Source organism: Dysidea avara, chromosome 3, assembly GCF_963678975.1.
Source record: "Dysidea avara chromosome 3, odDysAvar1.4, whole genome shotgun sequence".
Lineage (NCBI taxonomy): Eukaryota > Metazoa > Porifera > Demospongiae > Dictyoceratida > Dysideidae > Dysidea > Dysidea avara.
In genome coordinates, this window is record NC_089274.1 from 462,193 (window position 1) to 485,847 (window position 23,655).

The 23,655-nt window shown below is 39.6% G+C and overlaps 3 protein-coding genes across 5 annotated transcripts; 1 reads left to right on the top strand and 2 right to left on the bottom strand.

Moving 5' to 3' along the window:
• Nucleotides 1-827: 827 nt before the first annotated feature.
• Nucleotides 828-14,588, bottom strand: LOC136248688 (uncharacterized). Its single transcript, XM_066040475.1, has 7 exons — nucleotides 14,496-14,588; nucleotides 14,288-14,444; nucleotides 14,019-14,234; nucleotides 3,296-3,415; nucleotides 1,299-1,388; nucleotides 1,097-1,249; nucleotides 828-1,045 (listed from the first exon to the last, which is right to left on the bottom strand). The coding sequence occupies exons 1-7, from the start codon at nucleotides 14,558-14,560 to the stop codon at nucleotides 908-910; spliced, it is 939 nt and encodes a 312-aa protein (XP_065896547.1). The 5' UTR covers nucleotides 14,561-14,588; the 3' UTR covers nucleotides 828-907.
• LOC136248654 (leishmanolysin-like peptidase) lies at nucleotides 14,547-20,093 on the top strand. 2 transcript variants are annotated; one of them, XM_066040424.1, is made up of 19 exons: nucleotides 14,547-14,729; nucleotides 14,783-15,010; nucleotides 15,056-15,263; nucleotides 15,319-15,416; nucleotides 15,467-15,564; nucleotides 15,612-15,690; nucleotides 15,737-15,822; nucleotides 15,867-15,935; nucleotides 16,131-16,240; nucleotides 16,288-16,379; nucleotides 16,426-16,531; nucleotides 16,586-16,738; nucleotides 16,795-16,983; nucleotides 17,032-17,199; nucleotides 17,245-17,418; nucleotides 17,469-17,603; nucleotides 18,065-18,202; nucleotides 18,359-18,520; nucleotides 19,206-20,092. In XM_066040424.1, the coding sequence occupies exons 1-19, from the start codon at nucleotides 14,649-14,651 to the stop codon at nucleotides 19,244-19,246; spliced, it is 2,415 nt and encodes an 804-aa protein (XP_065896496.1). In that variant the 5' UTR covers nucleotides 14,547-14,648; the 3' UTR covers nucleotides 19,247-20,092. The 2 variants fall into 2 exon arrangements, with proteins under 2 accessions (XP_065896496.1, XP_065896494.1); XM_066040422.1 differs by having other exon boundaries at nucleotides 16,795-17,199; nucleotides 19,206-20,093.
• On the bottom strand, nucleotides 19,261-22,984 carry LOC136248686 (proprotein convertase subtilisin/kexin type 5-like). Of its 2 annotated transcripts, none has more exons than XM_066040472.1 (6): nucleotides 22,826-22,984; nucleotides 22,661-22,769; nucleotides 20,504-20,644; nucleotides 20,300-20,452; nucleotides 19,806-19,898; nucleotides 19,261-19,737 (listed from the first exon to the last, which is right to left on the bottom strand). In XM_066040472.1, the coding sequence occupies exons 1-6, from the start codon at nucleotides 22,925-22,927 to the stop codon at nucleotides 19,337-19,339; spliced, it is 999 nt and encodes a 332-aa protein (XP_065896544.1). In that variant the 5' UTR covers nucleotides 22,928-22,984; the 3' UTR covers nucleotides 19,261-19,336. The 2 variants fall into 2 exon arrangements, with proteins under 2 accessions (XP_065896544.1, XP_065896543.1); XM_066040471.1 differs by having other exon boundaries at nucleotides 19,261-19,752.
• Nucleotides 22,985-23,655: the final 671 nt, after the last annotated feature.

Here is a 23,655-nt window from a genome sequence, read left to right on the forward strand (position 1 = left end):
CCTGGGTACTAAAATTAATAACTAAAACACGTGCAAACTGGATATTAGAACTATAAATTGAGTATCAAAACTAGAACTAAACCAAAATGATTTTGCAATACTAAAACAATACTACTGCAGGTGTATCCCTTAAAATTCATAATTCTCTATATCAATTACTGAATCGAAAGATAAGTGGCAATTACACTCACTTTTAGTTGAAGTTCAGTTGTTACACAGCATTACTAACAAAGTACAGTAGGAGAAACACCTCCACAGTCACCACAAAAAATATGGATGATTCCTGTTTACAAATGTAGGGATCCATCGAGCTACTGCAAATGGGACACAAAAGAGGACAAAGGTAAGTCCATGATGCGTGCACTGGACATACCCTGAAGGCACCTGTCAGGTCGAACAGTGAAAAATCAAGCCCGTAGCCGTTGCTGTAATCTTGTCTGAAGGCATTTGTCTAGAAAATTCCACTGAATAAAAATTTTAAAAATTTCTGTAGCAACTTGACTTTTGGGCTTGACTCTATCTAACCAATAATGCCAAGGTGCCGTGAAGCTATTATGAGATTCAATACTTTTGTGAAAAGGTGCTACATAACCCTAATAATTCATACAGCTACAGTACTGTATGATGTAGATGAGATGGTTGAGCATAATACTTTGTGTGTACAGAAAAATTGACCGAAAGGAGTAAACAAAAAAAAAGGTTACTTCTCAAAATCGCAGTAAAGTGGCAGCCATACTTCAACAGGCACTGCTTGACAACAGACAACAATGCCATACAGTCAAAGAAAACAAAAAGTATCAATTACATTAGTGATATATAGGCCAGTCTTATATTTACACTACTTCATCTCAGACTCTTGAAATGTAGCTCATATATAGATGATAGTAATGATCAATAATATTTTGAACTATCTAACAATTAAAGAATTAGATGCACTGTCACCATCCACAAATGAGTTCCTCCTGCCTTGTGGTGCAGCCTGCTGCAATATAATTGTTCTTCTCCTGTTGTTATCACAAGGTAATGTCGCTGATGTATCAGCCATCTAGCAGAATACCAATTAGCAATAAGCCACAAGTCACTTAGCCACACCCACCTTGCAGCAGCAATCTAACTGGTTAGTTAAGTTAGTGCGCACAGCATTCAACTGGTGATGGTGGTAACCTGTTGACACCGTTGCACGTTTCCTGCAGCCATACAAATGATTAACACTTCGTAACATCGTCTCTGATGCTTCTTGCATCACTTTCTACAACACATCACATCATCATGACATCACATGATCTAGAAATACTTACTGTGTAGCCAGGAGAGGCAGGTGTTTGGCACACATTTCTACGACGCTGAGAGTAGGCTGCCTTTTCCACCAGTCGTCTGAAGTCATCCTCCTTGACAGCAAAACATAACGTATTTCCTGTACCTATCAGCTCCTATCCCACCCCAGTATAAGGATTAAGTGGTAATAACAACTATAAGCCCCACTAATGTAACACAAATATCACTGTGCTCCTTTTTTGAGTTGTGTGGTCAGTCAGGAGACTTTAGAGAGGCTTGGAGGGTATGCCTGTAGTGGTATCATGGGCTGGTCCTAAGCAATTAGCCTGATATGTACAGTCAGGCCCGAGGGGAGGGTGTATGAACACATCAGGCAAGCATGAGGTCACGTGAATGATGTCATACAAATGGCGTATTGCACAAGGTGACCAGCAGTCTATTTTTTTGTGCAGGTGTACTTGCCTGTTGATTATGGTTAGGATCACCGACAGGGGGCAACTGGGGCATTTTGCCCTGGGCCCCATGTTGTAAGGGACCCCAAGGGGGCCTCCAGGGGCCCCACAGCTACATTATCCACACATACAATAAAACGAATGTACAACAGTATAAATATTTTTAATTATAGGGGCCCTACATTCCAAGCCCCATAAATTCTCTCGGCTGTCCTGGTTATGGTCTAGGGATATCACAGAAAAGTTCAGTTCAGCTGTTTCAAGACTTTTACTAAACACATACTAGGGATAAGTTTTATCGTAGAGTGGTTATTTTTGTGTTATCTGTAATGTGGGTGTGGTCTGTATTAAAACTGTGCCCGAAACACTAGTGAATACACTCTAGTGCTAGTATTTACCTTAAACTAACATTTCCCAACTTATATACAAGCATAACTGACTGGGTGTCCCCCCCCCCCCCCCCCCCCCCCCCCACACACACGCACTACACTACACTACACACACACTACACTACACACACACACACACTACACAAGCACGCACACTACACACATGCTACACACACACACACACTACACACGCATGCACACTACACACACTTTAAAAAAAATGCCTATGGCAGCCGTACGAAGCACAACTATTGCCACCCAGTGAACCAGCACTGGGATGCCTGTGCACCACTCAGGCACTTGAGCCTTGTGCAGGCAAATCCTCTTGGGGCAGGGCTAGTAACTCGCAGGAGGACTGTCCAGGTCTCACGGAGAGAGGTCGTGGAACCCAAGGTTCCACAACTACCTCAACACCGCTAAGCAAGACAAGGACAGTTGGGAATTTGCTTTCCCAGTTAATAACAGGTACCTAGCTGTAACCCCCCCCCCCCCCCCACACACACACACACACTAGTGATGTGCGATATGTGATTAATTTTTTTTATATCATGATATGATATAGAATCTTTATATTGTGATATAAGCCGAAGTATAGATTTTAGCTATAATTAGAGAAAAATGTACCCAAGATGTCATTGTACACTGTACCTTTTGATAAAAGAACTTGCAATGTTGTATGCTAGTCATGTACCATGTTGTATTGTACTTCTAGTACATCACTGCTACAAGTGTCATCGATGTAAATATATTGTGATATGTTGTGTGCAATAATCGTGATAGGAAAATAACCTATACCGCACACAGTACACACACAACATACACACACGCGCACACACACACACAGAGGAGGGGGGGGAAGGTGAGTATTTGATGTTTTCAAATTCTCCACTTGACAAGTGGTCAAACCTTCACACAGGAAACTCTTGCAGGAGGTGCATAAGGTCAAGCAAGTGCTAAAATTTTTAAACAGTTAAATGCTGAACAATTTTTAAGGCTCAAAATCAAATCAAACTATCTGGAAGGGTATAGTGGGGTATACCCTGGTAGTTATTGATGTGTACAAATTTGAAGTGATGAGTAACTAGCATGATATAAGTGGCAGGTCTGCAATATCACTCTTTGTATTAAGTGACCAAGGATTTGCTGCAATAAAGAAATTGATAGATCACATGGCCTCACCTGATCTGATGTTATGGAGTTATTAGTTGTCGGCTTGTTTACTAGTAGCAATGGTCGTCGATGATGACCAATTTTCTTTAGTTGGTCACATATCTCCTGAAATCTCACCATATTTGCTCCCTATGCCAAGTATAAGTGCTGATTACAACAGAGTGTTAACTAATACACTATCATCCCCACAACTGTGCATTTGTGTGTAGTGTGTGTGTGTGTGTGTGTAATGTGTAGTGTGTGTGTGTGGTGTGTGTGTGTAATGTGTAGTGTGTGTGTGGTGTGTGTGTGTAATGTGTAGTGTGTGTGTGTGTAATGTATGTGCGTGTGTGTGGTGTGTGTGTGTGGTGTGTGTGGTGTGTGTGTGTGTGGTGTGTGTGTGTGTGTGTGTGTGGTATGTGTGTGTGTGTGTCTGTGTGCTTTTAGGGCATAGTAGAATAAGTATCATCACAGTTGTCAAAACAAAATAATCACTTTACTAGTGAGAAAAGATTTAATACTTGCAGCACTAAATGACTAAGGTATGTAAAACAAGTCTATATATCATCAGCTTTTCTCTTGATGGAGTCTGTATATAACGCATCATAGTCCAGTCTCTTTCATGAGCCACACCCACTTATGTGTACTGCCTGGTGAATGTGTCCTTGCCTATTTATCAGTGGGTGTACTTCAGTCTGTAGGTATGTACAAATCCATGTCTGTTGCTATCTGCAGGCTTACATAGAGTCACGTATGAATTATAGTCTAGTTTTGAAGCAGGCCAGCTTCTTTTGCGAGCCACACCCACTTATTGAGAACATGTGATACTGTCTGCACACATATATGGGGCCAGGTTACTTTATCAGTAAGGTGCATTGAAGTTTGCATGAAGCCACACCCACTTATATAAAACGTGTTTTGCTGTCTTTACATGTAGTGGAATCATAATTACTATTAACTTTCACATAACCACCCATTTACTCAACTCTCAAACGTATGGTAGTACTGGCTTAGTAGGCTTCCCCCCTGAAATGAATAGTGCCAGCGTTGTCGAACATCATCATAGTCACCTTTACGGAGTAGTCATAGTACGTCTAATACCATAGTCCAGCATTAAAAACAAGAAAACACGGTCAGATAAGGATTTTTTTTTTTAATTGCGAAAACCCAATTTTTAGCCTGCCTGCCTGCCCACCCGCCCGCCTGTCCACAGTCACAAGGCTGGAGGCCAAATGAAGAGCACAAACCACCATTTTAAGCCACAACAAACTCATTGGTGGTATGTGCCTTTTTGAGTGTCTGTATTCTGTGCTGTGCTTATCTTCAATTGTAACCTTGCACAGATACAGTTATATACAATAACTTTTCCAAAACAGCTTTTTATTTACTTCAAATAGCCTGTTTCAAGTTATTGGTATTTAGTAGTTAAAATGCTCCACTATACTGTACCTGTAATGCTGTAATGCTGTAGTGTCTGTATAATTTGATCTGTGTACAACATTTCTTGATGTAACAGATAAAATGCCAGAAATCTCCAGAGGGGAACAACACAAGAAAGTAGCATTGCATTGCCATCACAGATCTTGTAGCCATTAGGTACAGTATAGATTGTCCGTGAGATCAAAACTTCTATATATTTTATTCTGTACATCAGCATGAGTGTCTAAAATATGTACTTCACCAGTAATTACCACTTAGAAGCTGCACCACTGGAAACTATAGAGGCATCGACATAGTCAAACTTCACTGCATACATACTTCAAAACCAAACAATAAGAATACTTTTATTGTCTGAAACTGAAGCATTCTTAGTATTGTTGTATGGCTGTAATGTAAAGTAGAATTTCAGGGGGTCTGGAAGTGCAACCCCCAGAAGCTGCAGGATTTTTGCAACTTGAAAATAGCCTAAAATTTATGTTTAAAATGTTCAAAACTTATTTTTCGGCAGGGGGATGCCCCCCCCCCCCTTAGAATCATCTATGCATGTACTGTAAAGTGTTGTACAGTTGATAAGGATTAATCAGAATACAGTGTCTGGTGGTGAACTACTGCACATATGTCCAGGAATCCACTGATATAGAATGTTTGGTTTCTTTGTGAAGCTTTTTGTCTATGTCGATGTCTCTATAGTATTCCAGTGGTGAAGCTTCTAAGTGTTACTGGTGAAATATAATTTGCTGATGTACAATGTGGTCTATATCTCATACTGTACCACCTAAACAGCTACAATATCTGTGGTGGAAAGGCAAGATTCTGGCACTTGTGATTTGATGAAGAATTACATTATTTAGTTACGGGATACTGTAAACCCCACATGTACACTATCAATCATTTTTCATGATTAGGGGTTTGATTTTTCTTAATGCATTGTTATCAAATATTTATGCATTCTTAACTTCTCATTAATCGACATGGAATTCAAATGTTGTTATGGAAACATGAGTTGTCCCCATGTCATTTAGTGAAAACTGTGAACCAAAAATCAGACCAATGAAGAACCATGAGAACTTACTAACAATTCTAAGGTTTGAAGAACATCACTTGTGAGGGACTGACAAGAGGATTTGTGAATAATGTGTATAGTTGCTGAAATATGACTACAATATGGCCTAAAGCAAGACACTGGCACAAAATTAATTTTTTAATTGATATCACAAGCACTAGAAACATTATTTCTAACAAATGGCTCCGTCAAGCCCTAGACAAGAAGCCAAGCTAGTAGTCTGTTATACAAAATGTTAACAACTAGTTTGACAGTCCTGATTTTTGTTCAGGAAAAATTCGTCATTAGTCAGCAAAACTACGCATGCGTTAACAGGTGCACCAGTTGCTAAGTGTGTTGTATCATAGATACTATACTAATAACACGGGATTGGAAGCTCCATTTGCAGACTCAATATAGCGTGTAAATTCCAAATAAGCACTCCTCGTAGTTTTGCGGACTTGCCTTTCAGTTGGCGAAGGCTACAAAAGTCTGGTTATTTCAATACCAACTTCAGCTAACTGCGTGTTTATACTGCAGATCGCTCTGGATGAGATCGCTTCAGTGCAATCCAGATCAATTTTTGAGCCCAGTTTATACTACGAAGACGAGCCCGCTCCAATCTGTAAAAAACATAAACCCACAATCATAATTTGCATCGAAGTAAAGGTTGTTGATGGAGTTAAAAAGGATTTGTGCTCTCTGAATTGCCAGGTTAGTAGGCATGATAAAGTCTTAAGTGTTGGCCTCGGTGTTGGCGACTACTCTCAACTCCATGTAGCTAGTGAACTATTTGATTCGCATGCATACATGTTTGCTTTGAGCCCTTGTGTTGTTCTTGAAGCTGTCTTTCCATATTGTCACCTAAATACTTCACTGTTGCTTCATTTCATCATTACAGTTGCCATTTTAGCTGTAACTGTCCGTACTTTTATTCCGTTTGTTAGAGTTAAATCAAACTGCAAGGGCACGACTGTTTACACGCAGATGTGAGTCGCATTGAATCGAACTGGACCACCTCAGGTAGGTAGCCCCATTCGAATTTGCATGGCTCGATTCGGCATGTGTTTACACTGAAGCGTTAATCGCTCCAGATCAAATTACGCCACAATAGCTCGAATTCTGCATCTAGTGTAAACACGCTCTAAGAACAGTGAAGAACCAAGGTAAGTGTATAGGATGATAGCTAGTATTTATGCGCAATTAAGCTCAAATTGTCTTGTAGCACAACGTAAATTGGGAACACTACGAAACCGTATTTTGTACTCTTTGCCAAATCTTTGAAGACATACAGTGAAAACCAATGGAATTGTATTAAAGTACAAATAGCTTGTGCCGCACGTTGGTACAGTTCAACGCTTTTTCTAGAAGGTTTTTAGTATTAACCAAACGAGAAGTCACATAGTTTGTGTACCTGTTTTGGGCATTTCTAAGCGTCCTCCAGACAATTGCTGGAATTATGGCAAAGCAAAGTGATTCAAGTGTGGCTTAGTGTAACAACTACAGTTCTTTGTTTTATACAGACAAACTTACAGCTCATGGAACAAGAGCCAAATCCCGTCCTGTGATAATAGAACATAGCAAGGAAGATAGCAACATAACTAATGACGCAACTGTCAAATTAATTATTTCCAGTACATCCCGTGGTATTAGTATAGTATCTATGGTTGTATCTATGTTATCTTGTACTGTTGTGTTTTCTTGTACCTTGTAACTGTCCAGTCAGCACGCTATTATTCTCCCAACAATTTAAGCCTGTTACCAGCTGATACACAACACTAGTCTCGCTTGGCCAGACCGCTTTTTTCTCTTTGTCATTGGGTAGGGAGAAAAAAGGGTCTGGTCCGGTTCGAATCCCACACTCGTCTTGACACTACCCGGATAATTGGGTAGTGTTAACCAAAGAAACGTGCTACATTAAAGACGCGAGCGGCTACTATTTAAAGATGCATCACGTTTCTTTGGTTAACACTACCCAATTATCCAGGTAGTGTCAAGACGAGTGTGGGATTCGAACTGTTCCAGACCCTTTTTTCTCCCTACCCAATGACAAAGAGAAAAAAAGCGGTCTGGCCACACGAGACTAACACAACGCAACAACACCAAGCCCACCTTAATTACATAATAAAATTTTTGTTTGACAGTCGCTCAATATCCTGTAACCTCAATCAAAAATTTTTGCATACAGATCAAACTTACAGTACCATAAGCAAATTTGTCACCAAACCAACCCACTATCAAAGAGTTCTATTGTGGACTCTTGATGGTATTTGCACCAAAAATCATGTTGTTATCATAATAACTGCATCGATATACATAACATGGGGATATTGGTGTGCCTTCAGAAATGGATACTTCTGTTAAATCTCATCATGATACTAGTGTACTATGCCTCCAACCGTATGTGTATTACAACTCGACCACATTCTGATGAGATTCCATACTACTACCAAGAGTTGCTACTACTAGACAACATCAGTATGCGGGCTATGTGGTATTACACAAGTAATGTACTGTAAAATGGATTACTATAAGCTGATACACACTTGCAAAAAAATATTGCATCTAGAGTTGACATCTTTGTGAACTATATTGTGATAACCAGAACTGTTTGCATTATGTCCTTATATGGCATATATACAGTACTTACAATAAGTTCTGGTGGAACTGAACCAGGATCCATATTGTTAGCAGTAGAACATAGCTTAGGTATGTGTTGATGTGAATATCATTGTGACATCGTGTACAGCAATTTGCATCATTTAAAGAGACGGTTAGGAATCATTCAAGGCGTGTTGAGCACCTCAGTTGCTGCAGTGATGCTAAGTCATTATGAAATTTCTGATATTCACAATAACTGTTGGGTCACCAGTTGCTGTAGGTCTGTGATGATGTTTGATCAACACTGAGTGGCTCCTGCTTATTCCACCATGATTATTTAGTGGGTGAGTGACTTCTGCTTGTTCTGGCATTTTCCCTTTGCCTTCTTCTTCATTCATTGCTTTGTTCTGACGTCTCATTGCCCCTGCTTATTCTATACAGTTCTCTCCTCCTCCTTAGACTTTGCTCTCTGTCCATTTACCATGGAGCTATCAGTTTATGTATTTTTCATATTTGCTTGTACTTTTCGCCATGATATGGTCAACAAAACTTGTAAGGTTTTTTTTTTTTCTCGATGTGACATGGTCTACAACAAATCTGACTCGCTAGTGTGGGCACACTCAGGCTCGCTCCAATAATTTAATTTTATATTGTTGCTGTAGTTTTCATAGCAATAGCTCATAATACCAGTAAGTGGCTTATATTATGAACACTTGTTCATAGTAGGGCTGAGCGATACTGCCATTTTAGTATCACGATCGATACTAAAGCCACTATTCACGATACTGAATAGTTCACGATACTTACAAATAAGTCAATCATAGCTGGTGCTACATAGCATATTGCTCAGCATTCCTGCAGGAAGTCCTTATAGGTGATAGCAAACTAGCCACTATCATCCTTGTTTACAGTAACAGTTATTGTTACACATGCTTTGAGGTTGTTATGGTGTTCACACCTCTCTGCAGGGGAAACCAGATGGGTGGACTTTATCTTTTCGAAGGATTCTTAGCCTAATACAGCATAGCAAATGGATTTTTAATGACAGTAATGTACAGGCATGGTATCACGATAGTTAATAACAAAATATCGCGATATCGATACTTTCAAAATATCGCGATATATCGCTAAAATGGTAGTATCACTCAGCCCTAGTTCATAGTATAACCTGTAGCATGTAAACAAGAGTTATGAACTCTTGATGTAAACATCATGATCTACTTGTCATCCCAACTTCAAACTTACTGTCATGAAAGAAGGGTATTAGAATATTTGAATTTAAAAAATAGATGCCTTATATATACCCTTTTTGAAAAAACTAAGATGAAAGGAAAAAGTTACATTTTTTGTGGTTTGACTATTTCCTTTGAGTAATTATAAAAAAAATTATATATCACTTGAAAGAGAATTTAATAAACATTCCAAAAATCTATACAGAACGGTTTGTGACAATCACTAACAAAGTTATGGCCATTTTAATAAAACTGTGGAAGCTGAAGTAATACCAAGAGTCTGTATTTAGTGGTCATATCTTTAAAGGAAGATAAATAAAATGAGCCAAATGTTTGGTGTGACCGTTTATGCCAAATTTCACACATGTATATCATAGCTACCAGGCGTTTATTATCTTAACTAAAAAATTAATGTGGCAACTCAACCACAACTTGATGCTACGATGTTTAAGGCCCTTATTTTCAAAATCAATTGTGGCACCACTCAAATGCTACTATTAAAGGTGAGGCATTTAACCAAGGAATTACTGTATGATATACCCAAGGAATTACTGTATGATATACCCAAGGAATTACTGCTAAAGCCCAAGAAATTACTGTATGATATGTTCCAGCAAAAAAAAGTAGTGAAACAATCTATGAGGGAAAATCCCTACTTAGACATTGAATAGATGGTGGTGGTAACATGTCAATGTAGGGATTTCCCCACATAGCTACCATCATTGATATTTTGTTTCACTACCTTCATTTAATTTTCATGTATGCTAGCAAGTGGACTCTTGATAATAGTGGACCGCCCAAAATGTAGTTCTTGGCACACACCTTGCTTTTAATTACTCCGGGTTACATCCAAACTTGACTAGTCTAACTGCAGCTAAGAACCTTGTTAATCAGGACAAGCGATAATGTGTCGTGCGGCCAAGTAGAGCCAGTGTTGGAACACGACAGACAATTGTGTATTTTACAGGAACCAAAGAAAATGTTGTTTTCACACATTCATAGCTTGATAGTGCCGGAACGGAAATTAATCATTTTTGCTGTGGAAACTTCCTCACCTCCTATTTCAAATTTGAGTTAAATCCACCTATCCATCAGTGAGTTATGTGCCTTCAAAGTCCACTGTAATATCTTCTTACGTACATATTCTTCTTCTTTTTTTTTTTCATACACTTCAGAAAAATCACAGTAACTAACACATCCTTTACTTCAAATTTGGAGGGTAGTATGAGCATAATTCAGCACAATTACAGTCCTATTTTTTTCACACAGATTGAATTAAGAACAAGAAGCTACACACAAATTTTTGAAAAGATGTAAAGCAATTTGTTGTCGTACCTACAGGGTAAGGTCTGGTACAAGAAGTAACTATCGCAGTGTAAACCTTTTATTGCAACAAAGTATGGAGAGTATTAGCTAAGGAGATGTAAAGCAACACGTGAAACAAGCATGATCAAGATACTCTAATAGAACAGTCACTAGTAGTAATGTACACAAAAAATGTTGAAAAAAAAGTCTGAGTCAGTTCCATATGCCTAAACGCTTTACCGAGAGTTCGTAATATTTGTATGGGGGAAACTGGAGTACATTCAGCAAAGGCACTGCTGCAAGTAACACCTCAGGCTTCTCTTAGAAGAAAGGCTTGACCTTATCAATGCCAATCATCTCCTATCAACAGCTCTTTGTCATCAGTAGAATCAGGCTAGAGATGTACATATGATCAAAAGTGTGTTTGTACAAGCCATACTGGTAGTTAGACACTCTCCCTCATACAAATATTATGAACTCTTGCCTTTACCATTCCACCACTGCTGTCAGTTGCTAACCTCATTTATTTCTATCTTATAAATGGGAGTTCTAGTTTAGTTAGAAAATTCTATGAGTATTTAAGTCCTCAGAAAAAATGTGTCTTATAAAAATGTGCGCTCTATTAGAATTACAATTTTTAAAACAAAATTAAATAGACAGGCAATGTACACCAAACATACATACAATTAAATTTGTTGTCATATTTACCAGATAAACCACTACACATGTCAGGTAACTAAAGGTACAACCTTCAGTAAATCTGTTTAAGGTTAGGGTATAGTCACGGGCAATCATTCAAAATTTTGAATGCCTATCGATACTTTTTGAGAAGCCCATAAAACCAGTCTAGCAGCGTGAAAAGTTTTAAATGAAGATGAACCCCTTCATATTTAATGTTTTTATGTAGCTACAGTGTAGTTTGAGGCAGGTGGAACACTACAATTGTTGTAGTAACACAAGTAAGCCAGCCTGCACATCGCTCAGCTCCAGCTGTCACTACCATGTTTTTCCGCTGCCAAATACAGCAAAAGCTGTAGGCTCTATTGGCTTTTCTGGGGTATAGTGATACTGTATATTAAATTTGTTAGGTCCTGTGGAAGCGTTTTTGGCATGTTTCTCCCAAGTGACTCGGATACAAGCCTTCAAAGAGCTTGTTTCACCCAAAAAAACTACTAAAAGTTCAATAAAACGTCTATAGAGTAGTAACATAAAAAATCGCTTCCACAGGACCTAGATATTTTAGTTGTTTAGCCACTTGTGTTGAAATTATAAGGATTCAGTAATCTGTTAGTCTGGTTTTTGGTGGCACACCCAAGAACAGTCGTTGTTCTGTAGTAAAAACAAACAAGCACAATTAGTTGTATTGCTAACACAACACAGTTGTTGAAATTATTTATCCCTGTTTGGTTTAAAGCAAGTTTTGTAATTTGTTCCGCCCACGCATTTTAAACTATTCCGTAACCTTAATTATCATCAATGAGTTATAATGTGAAAACCAACCATATACCAAGTGTGTTTAGAGGTCCCTTTATAGAGCAGTCATATACATGTAACATTCAACAATCCAAAAATTAATTTTAAAAGTTTACCAACTAGTGAGACAAGATTATATGAATAATGGTATAGTATTACAGTATAGCTCTGTGGAAAAATTCCTACATTGGCATGTCACAACAATTATGTCAATGTAGAGCTTTTCCCACAGAGTTATGTTGTTATATATACCATAATCCTGTCTCTAAGATCCTTGATTCATAAACACTAGTTTTGGTATAGCTACAGCTATGATATGCACACGAGACTGGACTATTTAACCTTATAAGCCGCAAATACTCATGGCTGTAAACAAAGTGCTATAACTTTCGAAGCATACCTCCTATGGCTACGCAATTTACTTCATTCTACTCGTAATGTAATAAGCGTTACAATGATACCTAGGGCTTTCCCCTTTGTGCTAAAGCATGATGCCAGAAGTCGCCATGTAATCAACTTTTCATTAAACAAACATGCAAAACCTTTGCATACCTTTATAAAATGATCCATAACTTGATGGTGGTTGCTCCAATCGACTTCCAATAAAGTTTGTTTGTTTTGCCGTTAAATTTCACATTAGGCCGTACAAAGCTCACGTGATTAAACCCACAATCGAAGTTAAACATGCTTGGTTGATCGATAACACTGATTGCCGTTGTTCTTCGCTTCATAACAAGTAAGTCTCTACTGTTACAGTGTTTATTTAACCTTCCCCAAGTAGCCCAGTGAATTGAATTTTGATCAGTGTGTAGTTTTAGGCTATAGGAGTTGAGCTACCCCACCTAATGTCGCCATGTATGCGTGAAATGCGTAAAAGCGCATTCCCCAAAAGTTTCATGCACGTTTAAGGGTTAATTAGGGTGACCGCTTTATTAGAGTATCTCAGCCAACTGGACTATAAGTGATGTTTAAGAGGTGTGGTCTTGTCATGCTTTGTTTTCTTGTTTCACGAATAAGACGACCAGCTTGATTGAAAGATTAAAGGCACAGAGGGCAGACACTCGTCGGAACCCCAAAAGAGTTTTGTGGCAAAAAAAATAGTGGCTGTATGATGCATCATTTAGCCTCTATCCTTGTGACTGTGTGGCATGACATGTACATATAATTATGGTCACATGTGGCAAATTAATTAGAGTCTTAACTGCGTGTCTAGTGAAACGGTCTGCCATAATTGAAGCTGCCACCGTACAGCATGTGTGTATGGGGTTTTAACACTATTAAAATAAGTGGGCCAGGTTATTGGCCACTTGGGATTAATCTGTCAAGCTGAGTAGTGAAGTAATAATGCTAACATTATTTTTTACATTAGATATGCTGAGATTATTCTGTTAAGGTACTTTATGCCACTTGAGATATTTCTAGGGTGGTTTTAGAGGCACTGTTTTGGCAGGCGTTGACCATTGTTGGGGCAATCCCAGTTAACTATCATACTGTTTGATGAACATACAACCAGTGAATGGTGTCAGCTTTTGTTGTATATTTACAGCTTTGATATAATTGTCTTTCTACTGTTTAAAACCCTTTTATTATGGCTTTAGTGGGATAGAAGCTCAACCCCAACTGTCATGTAGTGCCACTTATTCTGATCAACACGGCTCACTTTATCAAATGTCTCGTCTTTCAATATTGACTTGATCATTGTTGATTTTCTTGATAATATTGCTTCATTTGTTGATTGTACAATTTTAGTTCTTGACCTTATAACTTCACTTGCTGACTTTATTGATGGTATATCTTCAGTTACTGACTTTCTTGATGGCACAATATCAGGTCTTGATTTTGTTGACATAGGTCTTGATGATACATCTAATTGTCTCTATATAACACACATCACGTGATATCCCTCAAGATTGGTTCAAAAATACTCACGTGGGGACCATATTTATCACGATTCCTTTTAAACGTGTCGACTTTGTTAACTGAACGCAGGTGACTAGTAGCAATAGGTTGACTGGCAGCCGGTCGTGTCTTTATATCTTGTGTCACGTCACTCCTCACTCGACGACTAATCGCTATCGGGATTTTACTACAAGTCGACTAGGGAAAACACTGTCCCCTAGCCCCGTAAATTACTCACCTTGGTCTGGGGGCGAGGGTGGGTTGATCAGGTCTCTTGTTCATCTCGGGATTTGAATTTCGCATACAGATTTCCGGCACGTGATAATGTAAAGTATCCTAGCAACGGAATGCGCGATGACATAATAATGCGCGAATCCGAGCATAGTTGAAGATGATAGCTAGTAACGTGTTGAGTGTGTTACTGGCGATCCTGGCCAGTGCGTGCAGTCATAAGTGCGTACACGATGAAGTTGTGAGTATAAATGGCGAGTAGCTGTAGTGATGTTGTTACGTGCCTTGCTGCAGGCTTCGCGGTCTCCTCTACACGTGGTCAGTTTGAAGCAGGAGCGAAAACCTCGCGACCTCAGCTTTCATCGCGGTCCTATTCGCATCACCACGCACCTTATTAATAAGTACATTAGTAGGAGACATCGTGCCCGCCTACAGCAGGATGATCCACTGCAGAAGGCTGTGAAGCAGCTCGAGTTAATGTTACAAGTAGAACAGCTAACAATGCTACATTTCCCGCCACAGGTTAGCCAAGTGAATATTATATAAATGTTATTATATAATGTAAAGTGTTCCCAGGTGTTGCCCAGTAGTTCATGTTTGTTAGGTCACGTGAGCTCACTGCAGTGTGGCTCCTCCCCAATAATTGATATCCCACTGGATCACATGAGCCAAATGAGGGTGTGTACCAACCAGACTGAGACTAACTGCACACTGATTGGTGGAGGTGTTCCATCTACTGATGTGATTGTATATGTCACCGCCATTAATCATAGAGGTGAGGAGGCCGGTATGACATACTGCCATTATATGGCGGTATCTGTTACATACAGCATGTGGCAAGTACACATTAGCATATTCCAGTCACTGTGTCCTGGATAACAGCAGTAACAACAGGCCTGTTGCTGGGGTGATTAATATTTGTGCTAAGGTGAACAAGCTATTGATCTAGTGGTGTGACATGTTATCTTAATTAATAAGAATTTCTGGAGGTCATCAAACAATGAGAAGTATCAGTACAAGGTTCTACTTCATGAACTAACACACATTCTAGTATTCTCAGATCAATTATACTCCTAGTGAGTGATCTTGTCATATTATATATCATCTCATATCACTAATACAGCTTCCCTAATATTAAGGATAATGTGGCTATTAGAAGCTTCTTCAGTGGAAGGGAGATATCTAAAATGATAACACCTATGGTAACCCAAATCTCATGAGAGGGAGGTAGTTATTATGTCAGAATAGGTCATTAATTGGGGTAGACTCTACTTCAACTGTGACAAACTAGAGGGTGTGCCATTGCAGTCGTCAGATATCATCGGACTATTGGGGTGTGTGCAGCTTGTCATATGGTTACTATGGCTTCATGTCTCAGGTCTCACTGGAGTCATCTACACTTGGAGGATGAATATATGAGTCCTGTGATCAGCCAGTTAACTGGGGAGTATGTTACACTGTGTAGTTGTAGACTCCATAACATTTCAAATGTTCATTGCTTGTATAAATATGGACACCTCTCTCTACACTTCTTGTTGTAGTAGTTGTCCTCTTTCAGAGGTAAAATATGACCTCAGCTTTGGGACTAAATATCTTTGGCCTTAACTATTGGAGAGGTGTTGGCACTGTATAATGGCCACAGGGTAAAGGCAGTCAGCAACTTTACATTGTCACTGTTTGAAGACAGTGGTTGGTATCATATCAATTACAAGAATACTGTGACACTATGGCCTCAGCCTAACAAGTATAAAGGTATGTAGCCATCCCATGTTCTCACCATATAGTAGCAGCCTATGCAGGTAGAGGGTGTGGTGCTGTGATTGATCAATGTCCTGATTCATGCAAGAAGAAACGATCGCATTTTGGGTGTGCCCATAATGGATTGGCTTCGGTAATCTTAACTACTATTGGCTGTATCACTTGTATGGGTTCTATAGGCATCATGTGATCATCATACACTATCACTGGGTTGTGCTAGCTACCAAGCTGTCACACAGTATGCTTGTACTGATGTCACCCGCAAGACTTTAGCCAATCATAACAGTCAGTGTACTGCCACACCCTCATGTTCACATTGTCATTATTGTCTGTATATAGGGCAGCACGAGATGCTTGGTAATCAATCCAGATGTTTTGTGTTCCACCCAGGACGTTCATCTGTTGATCGAGCACAATATGGCTACTGTCTTAAGTTTCAATGTTATCAAACAAGCCACACCCACTTGTATGCTCTGCAAATCTTTGTTCCTAGTGTGTGTTTGCTGTAATAACTTGTGATTGTGTTACCATGGTGATTATCACTGCAGCCAGTAGCACTCCATGTTGCTATGGTGACAATGGTGGGCAGTGTTCTCATGATTATGAGTGGGTGTGGTGCAGAAAAGGGGTGGAGCTCAAATTGCCTTATCTGTTTGGACACATCCTATGTCCAGACACTGATGATTACTGTAGTCATAGCAACAATGTCATTAGTACTGATGCCACACCTCCACCATGTGAGGATCATGTGATCTCATGTGATCCCTTTTCACAAACTTGTGTAGTGTGTGATGATTCTTGTGCCACATGTTTCAATCCATTTGACCCTGCACAGTGTACCAGCTGTCACTATGGTTACAAGCTAAATGGGGCTTCCCCTACCACTTGTTTACCTTGGTCAACAACCTGCTGGGGGTCTAGTTACTATGACAACACTACAAATAGTTGTGAAGGTGAGTTGTTAAGTGACACTACTAAACTTGTAATGAATCTGATAGGCTGTCCTAGGGGGTGTGACCTATGCAGCAGCCTGGCACATTGCCACAGATGCTCAGATTCCACCCACTATCTAACCAATGGGATGCAAGTGCCAGCCTCATGTGTGGATTCTTGTAAGGAGGCAGGGCTGCACTCCAGCATCAATCCCACCAATCAGAGGAGACATTGCTATGGTGTGGAGTGTGCAAACCTGATTGGCTATAACCCATGTCCCACCCTGTAGCTTGCTCTGACAAGAATTGTGTCCAGTGCACCATTGACAGATGTGTGAAGTGTCAAGTTCCCTACAGCCTGCTCCATGGTCATTGTGTACCTCACTGTCCTAATGGTAGTGTACTAGCGGGAAATGTGTGTGAACGTGAGTAGTTCTTAATGTCTGTACAAAGGTTAACATAGTTCACCAGGCTGATAGTAGCAAACATGGCCTACATACCAAGTAACACCATTTAAATACTGGTATTGTTTAAAAACAATCAATTAGATATAAATATCAGGGATAAACATGAAGTAATAGATTGTTCCAGTACAAAGTTATTGGGAGGACACCTCTTTGATCATAGCAGGGGCTTAGGTGAAAGCTAACAGACCAGATATGGAGGCCCTTTGTGTTTAGCATGTTGTAACATACATACCCACTACACACACTTAATTTTGGCAAGCAGGATTCCAAACATGCTTTGGGTGGAGCAAAGTTCTATGTTAAGTTTCACCTCTATAATGAGAATCCCAGAGAGATCAAGTTACAATTAGCAAAGTGGAATTTGAGCAAATATTATAATTAAATAGTCAAATGATGTCATGCTATTGTTTCCATGACAGCATGTCCCAACTACTGTATCAAGTGTACTACTCCGACTACCTGTGTGTCATGTGAGCATGGCTTCAAGTTGGCCACTGGCTATTGTGTCAAGAAGTGTCCATCTACTTTTTATCATGTCAACTCTACTCATTGTGACCGTAAGTACTGCCACCTCACTCATTGCTGGAATAAGAATTAGATATTTGTCAATGATTATGTAGGACATGAATTGAGTAAATGTGCTAAAAATTGTCTGACTTGGTTGATCAGATGCTAGCAATTCATGTTACCATGGCATCATCCTCTCATTGCAGGATGTAGTAGAGGGTGTGTCACTTGTAACAAGCCATCCAACTGCAAGTTGTGCATCATTGGTTACCATAGCTACCAGCGTCATTGTGTTAAGAAGTGTCCTAGTGGTTACATTAGTGCCAGTGATCCAATAAGAAGACAATTGTATTGTAGACGTTATCAAGGTGTGTGAATTGTATAGAATACAACCCAGTGTAGTGAGTGATAATATTGAATATCAAATAATGAGCATGCAGTTTGTTGTGGTGAACCCTCATAACACTTCAACCTTAACAGTTCCTGACCGCAAGGGAGGGAGGCATATTGAAGACTCCACTTACCCTTACAACCAAAAGGCATTTGATAAAAAGTACACCTACAAACGCACCACTTTTATCTCAAGTATTTGTGGGCAGCTTCTCACCAAGTCAGCATTTTTTTTGCTGTAGTTTGTTATACATGCCAGTAAAACCAGCTGTCATTCCTTCTTACTTTAAAATGGAGAGCTTCACAGATCGCCTGCTTCTGCAAGGCTCCCAAGGTTCTATTACACCTCCCTGTTGCACTATATTTTGAGACACTCTAAATTACACATTGTCAGAGGAGGCTGGTCACAACACAGTTGTCAGTTGCAATTTATTTTGCCAATCAGACTTTTTAAGAATTTGAAAATGTCTACTTTCCTATCATTGGTTGGTTTTCGTGCTAGTCCATGTGAACTAGTAAAGCAATGTGTTGTATTGTGTGGGACACATCATAACATCCTTGGTATTAATTTGAAGTGTTAAGGTTGACATTTCTGAGATCACATGACACCTGATCAGCCTGCTCTGGTAACAGTAGTTGATATTGTATCATGTGATCCTACAGGTTGTCACCCACTAGACAGGCTACTACAACGCTGCACCTAAACACTGACTGATCATCCCCTTGTAAAAATTTCATGTTTTAACATGTAAACAGTAAAAACTTATATGTAATGTTATAATGAAGTGATATCATTAATCATTGTCATGGTTACCATAGTCATCGTCATCATCATCATCAAATTGTAACATCGGCCTATAATCCACCAGACGTTTTTTCTTTTTATAGCACACAACAACCATTAAAAAGATCACCAATAGCAACACTAGGACTCCGGCCCCTCCCCCTGCTCCAGCAATAATGATCAGCACCTTGTGATCTTCTGAGGGTGTGGCTGTAGGTTGCACTACTTTAGTGGGTGTGGCTACTGTAGATAGTATAGTTTTGGTAGGCAGGTTTGTAGACTTCACTGCTACAGATGTGGACTGCATTGAAATTGTGGGTGTGGCTGTAGGTAGTACTGATCTTGTGGCTGTAGGTTGTACTGATCTTGTGGCTGTAGGTTGTACTGATCTTGTGGCTGTGGACTGCATTGCTGTGGAGGATTTGGCTACAGTTTAGAACTGTCCTAACACTCACATCAATGAGATCACATGATCTTACCAAGAGCACACACATTGTCATCTATAATGAAATCTTCTTGACACTCCAAACACCATAACGATGAGATGCAGTAGTTACAGTGGTCACTACAAGCTATGTATAACAGTGATTACATCATATTACATCACACCCTCAATGGTGTCAGTCTAAAATATGCTCAATATCAAAATGAAGTTTTTTCTAGGGCTAAAACAAACCATTCAAATAGTTTGTTATTCATTGTAAATCAATCAAGTATTTAAATGCTGTTGGAGCAGATTTGACATTCTATAGACTAACGGTAAAGCAATAGATTTTAAAACTTTATGAAATGTTTTGCCTTTTTCTTATAAAATAATGACACTTATAAGAGTTGCACCAACAGATAAGCATGGATGTAACAATTCCTTTTTGTATGGAAACTATGGAAACATAATTGTGAGCTCAATGCATACATTAGAATATTCGTTATAGCCCTAGTTTTCAATACGCCCTACTACACACACACAACACACCTTCACAGAAATCGCTGGACTGATTATAGAAGGAGCCATTATTGCAAGGCAGCACACACACTTGTCGGCTGCTAGTATTCAACAAGGTGTAGTTCTCAGAGCACATACCACACTGGTTGAGACCGGTACAGTTAACACAGTTCAGAGGACAAGCTACAAACACATTTAGCTGTTACTATTGGTTACACAGACACACTCACCTACCAAAACACTTGGTTGAATAGGGAGAATAGTAGTGTGCAGGTGGACACACACCCTGACACACCCCTGCTTTAGGAACAAACCCATTGTCACATTGCACACAATTGTCAGATGATGAGCAGTTGATACAGTGGCTCTGACAGGCTAACAGAGATCATGTAATCAATGGTTACCATGGTGATACCATAATACTTTTACATCACAAAACTCATTAATAAGACCACCTCACTATAGTGACCATGTCAAGGAGGTCCCAAACATAGCTTTATTTGTCCCACTTTCCGTTTCACCTTATTGTTAGTTACTGTAGGTTAAGTAATGTTCCTATTAGGTTAGGTAATGTTTAATCCGTAAACCCACATAGTCCAGAAAACTGGCCCAAATACATATGCCTTGCACAAAGTGTTGTAACTATCAAGGCATCTGGACAACAAAGTGAAACAGAAAATGGGAAAAAGAAAGGGGAAAAAAAATCCCTCCGGAACCCCAGGATTTGAACTGCAGGCCACCCAATGTCTAGTCAGGCACCACACTCACCCTCCTCCAGGACGGACGGATTTTCTTCCTTTAAACCTAAGGTCTGACAGCAACATGTGCTGCAGCCTTTGGATTGACTCACGTAAGTAAACCCATAATCAAAATTAAACATGTTGTAAGAATTTCATAACATGGAGACTTGCTGTTGCTCATCGCCTCATAACAAGTAAGCCACTGTAGTTAAAGTGTTAAGTTAACCTTCTTCAAGTAGCCCAGTCAGCAGGGTATTTGATAAGGCAATATGGCGCTCCATTGGCCCAATGTGAACACAAAATGACCCACACAACTCATGGCTTCTGCTCCAATTTTTCTCAACACTAGTTCAGCTTTGTGACTAATACACATCAAACATAAGCTGATTGGCCCAGTGGTGTACTACTGGTGGAGCATGGCCTGATAGAAAATTTAATAGCGGAGCAAACGGAACTTGTTGTAAGTTGATAGGAGCAACTACCATCGGGTTATGGATGATTTTACAAAGGTATGTAAAGGGTTTGCGTGCTTCCTTATCAAGAAGTTATTTACATGGCCTCACTATTTAGTGTTAAGGTAAAATATCCTCGGTATAAGAATTAAATTACCACACCTACTGTCGTTATGCATGCCCATATTGTGTAAACATACATTCCCCAAAACTTCTTAGCGGGTTTAAGGGTTAAGTCTCTAGTTACTGTTTATTAGGTTAAGGTTGCAGCACATGTTGTTGTCAGACCTTCAGTGCTGGCCGCTGTACAGCTCTAATAATAACAAGCACACAACTAGAGTCTACAGAAGAGCACAGTAGGGATATAACACTTCTTATTGTTTTACTGTGATTTAATATCATGGACTACTCCAACTTGTTTCAGTACTTTTTATCGATGTGCTATGGTCCCTACTCTAGTTGAAAATTCCAATCTTTTTGTGTATTTATTTGTTAACTTTTTTTGTAAAATAAGATTATTATGACTGGTGAACCCATGCATACTGCATCAAAAGAAAGAAACGGCTCTGCGCACCCCAGCTACCAATTATCATCTGAAAAGTGAAGTATCCATTACGCTTCATTGTCAGCTATGTTCACCCCGTTACACAGCATTACGAATCAAGAACTGTTCGAAAAGTACCTCTGCAATCAAAGTAGCCACTATGAAAAACACGAAGATTTCAAAGGGAAGCCATCACGTGCTAACACTAAATCGACACCTTTCACTGTCAGCAAAGATGAATGGGACACAAAGGAGGATACTGGTAAGTCCATGAAGAATGCATTTTTACCTAACCAATACTGCCACATCGTCGACAGGGAAAATTGAGGCTGGTTTTTGGGTGATGTTTTTCGTGGGCCACGCCTACACCTTTGTGGTCCCTACTATACAGTACTATTGTACTGTATGATAATAACTGGTTTATGTACACAACTGCCTTGTCATCTCTCCATTTTTGTACTGACAATATTCATTTTACTTTGTGAGATCTCAAATTTCTTCTAAATTTCTTCTATCTCCTTCTTCAAGTAGTCTAGTCTCGTGTGCCCGACTCATTACGAGTTGAGTGCATGAGACTATCAAGGAGCCTTGTTAATTTTACAATATGGGCACTTATAAACTCTATGAGGAAAGGTCTGTACCACTCTCTACTCACCTACACATCTCATGAAGTACTCATCACAGTAGTAACCCACTGGACAACACATACTACTGTTATCAAACTGTTGGCATGGTGATGAACAGTTTACCATCCCATACTCAACCTGTAAGGATAACAATGGGGGTGACTAACAACTGGAGGCTAAACACATTAGCTCACCAAATCATCACGCGCTTCTTGTACACTTTGATAAGTTAGTTTAACGGAAAGTAGCAACACTACCACGAACACCAAACTGTTGACTAACCTACGGCACGTCATTCTTTGTTAATATCGCGGGAATTACCCCTGAACTGATCACGTGATAGCATGATAAAATGGAGACCGTTTTCGCGACCACATGTACCCAGGTGTACCCGTCATCATGTGGACTATGTTTTAAGCCATGCTGTTATAGCGAGTGCAAGAAGTGGATAATTCATCCGTGTAGAATCTGTTTGAGGGCGGTATGTGAATTTAGTTCCGTTATTTTCAGCGTCGTTGCGGCTTATTTTTTTCGTAGTTGCTATTCGTCCGGTCCCGGAGCAACAGTTATTCTTCCGGCACTCATCACGTGATCTATAATTTACTCACGTGATCTATTATTTACCGCGTGGTGGCTGTCAAGGATTTCCCAGGCAGGTGATGACCAACACAAGCTTCGATATACAAGTAGGAAGTCAATTTGGGTCATTTTCAGCCTTAGAACAGGAGATAAAAAAATTATCAGAAGCGGCATTTTGTTCAGTTTTCTACTAGAGACAGCAGAACGATTAAAGCAGCCAAGCAGAGAGCACCCAATAGAACCTTTAACCCCAGCTTGGTCTATTCTGAAATCACCTATTGTTGTGTTGAAGGAGGAAAGAAGTACAAAAGTGAAAGCAAAGGAGAGCGCCCTAACCAACTGTAGGGTCCGCAATCCGAAAAATCATCTACAAATCAATCCCCCTAACCATTGTGGGATGTTCATTGTAGTATCCCATTGCTTGATCCACCATGAAACCGGAGCC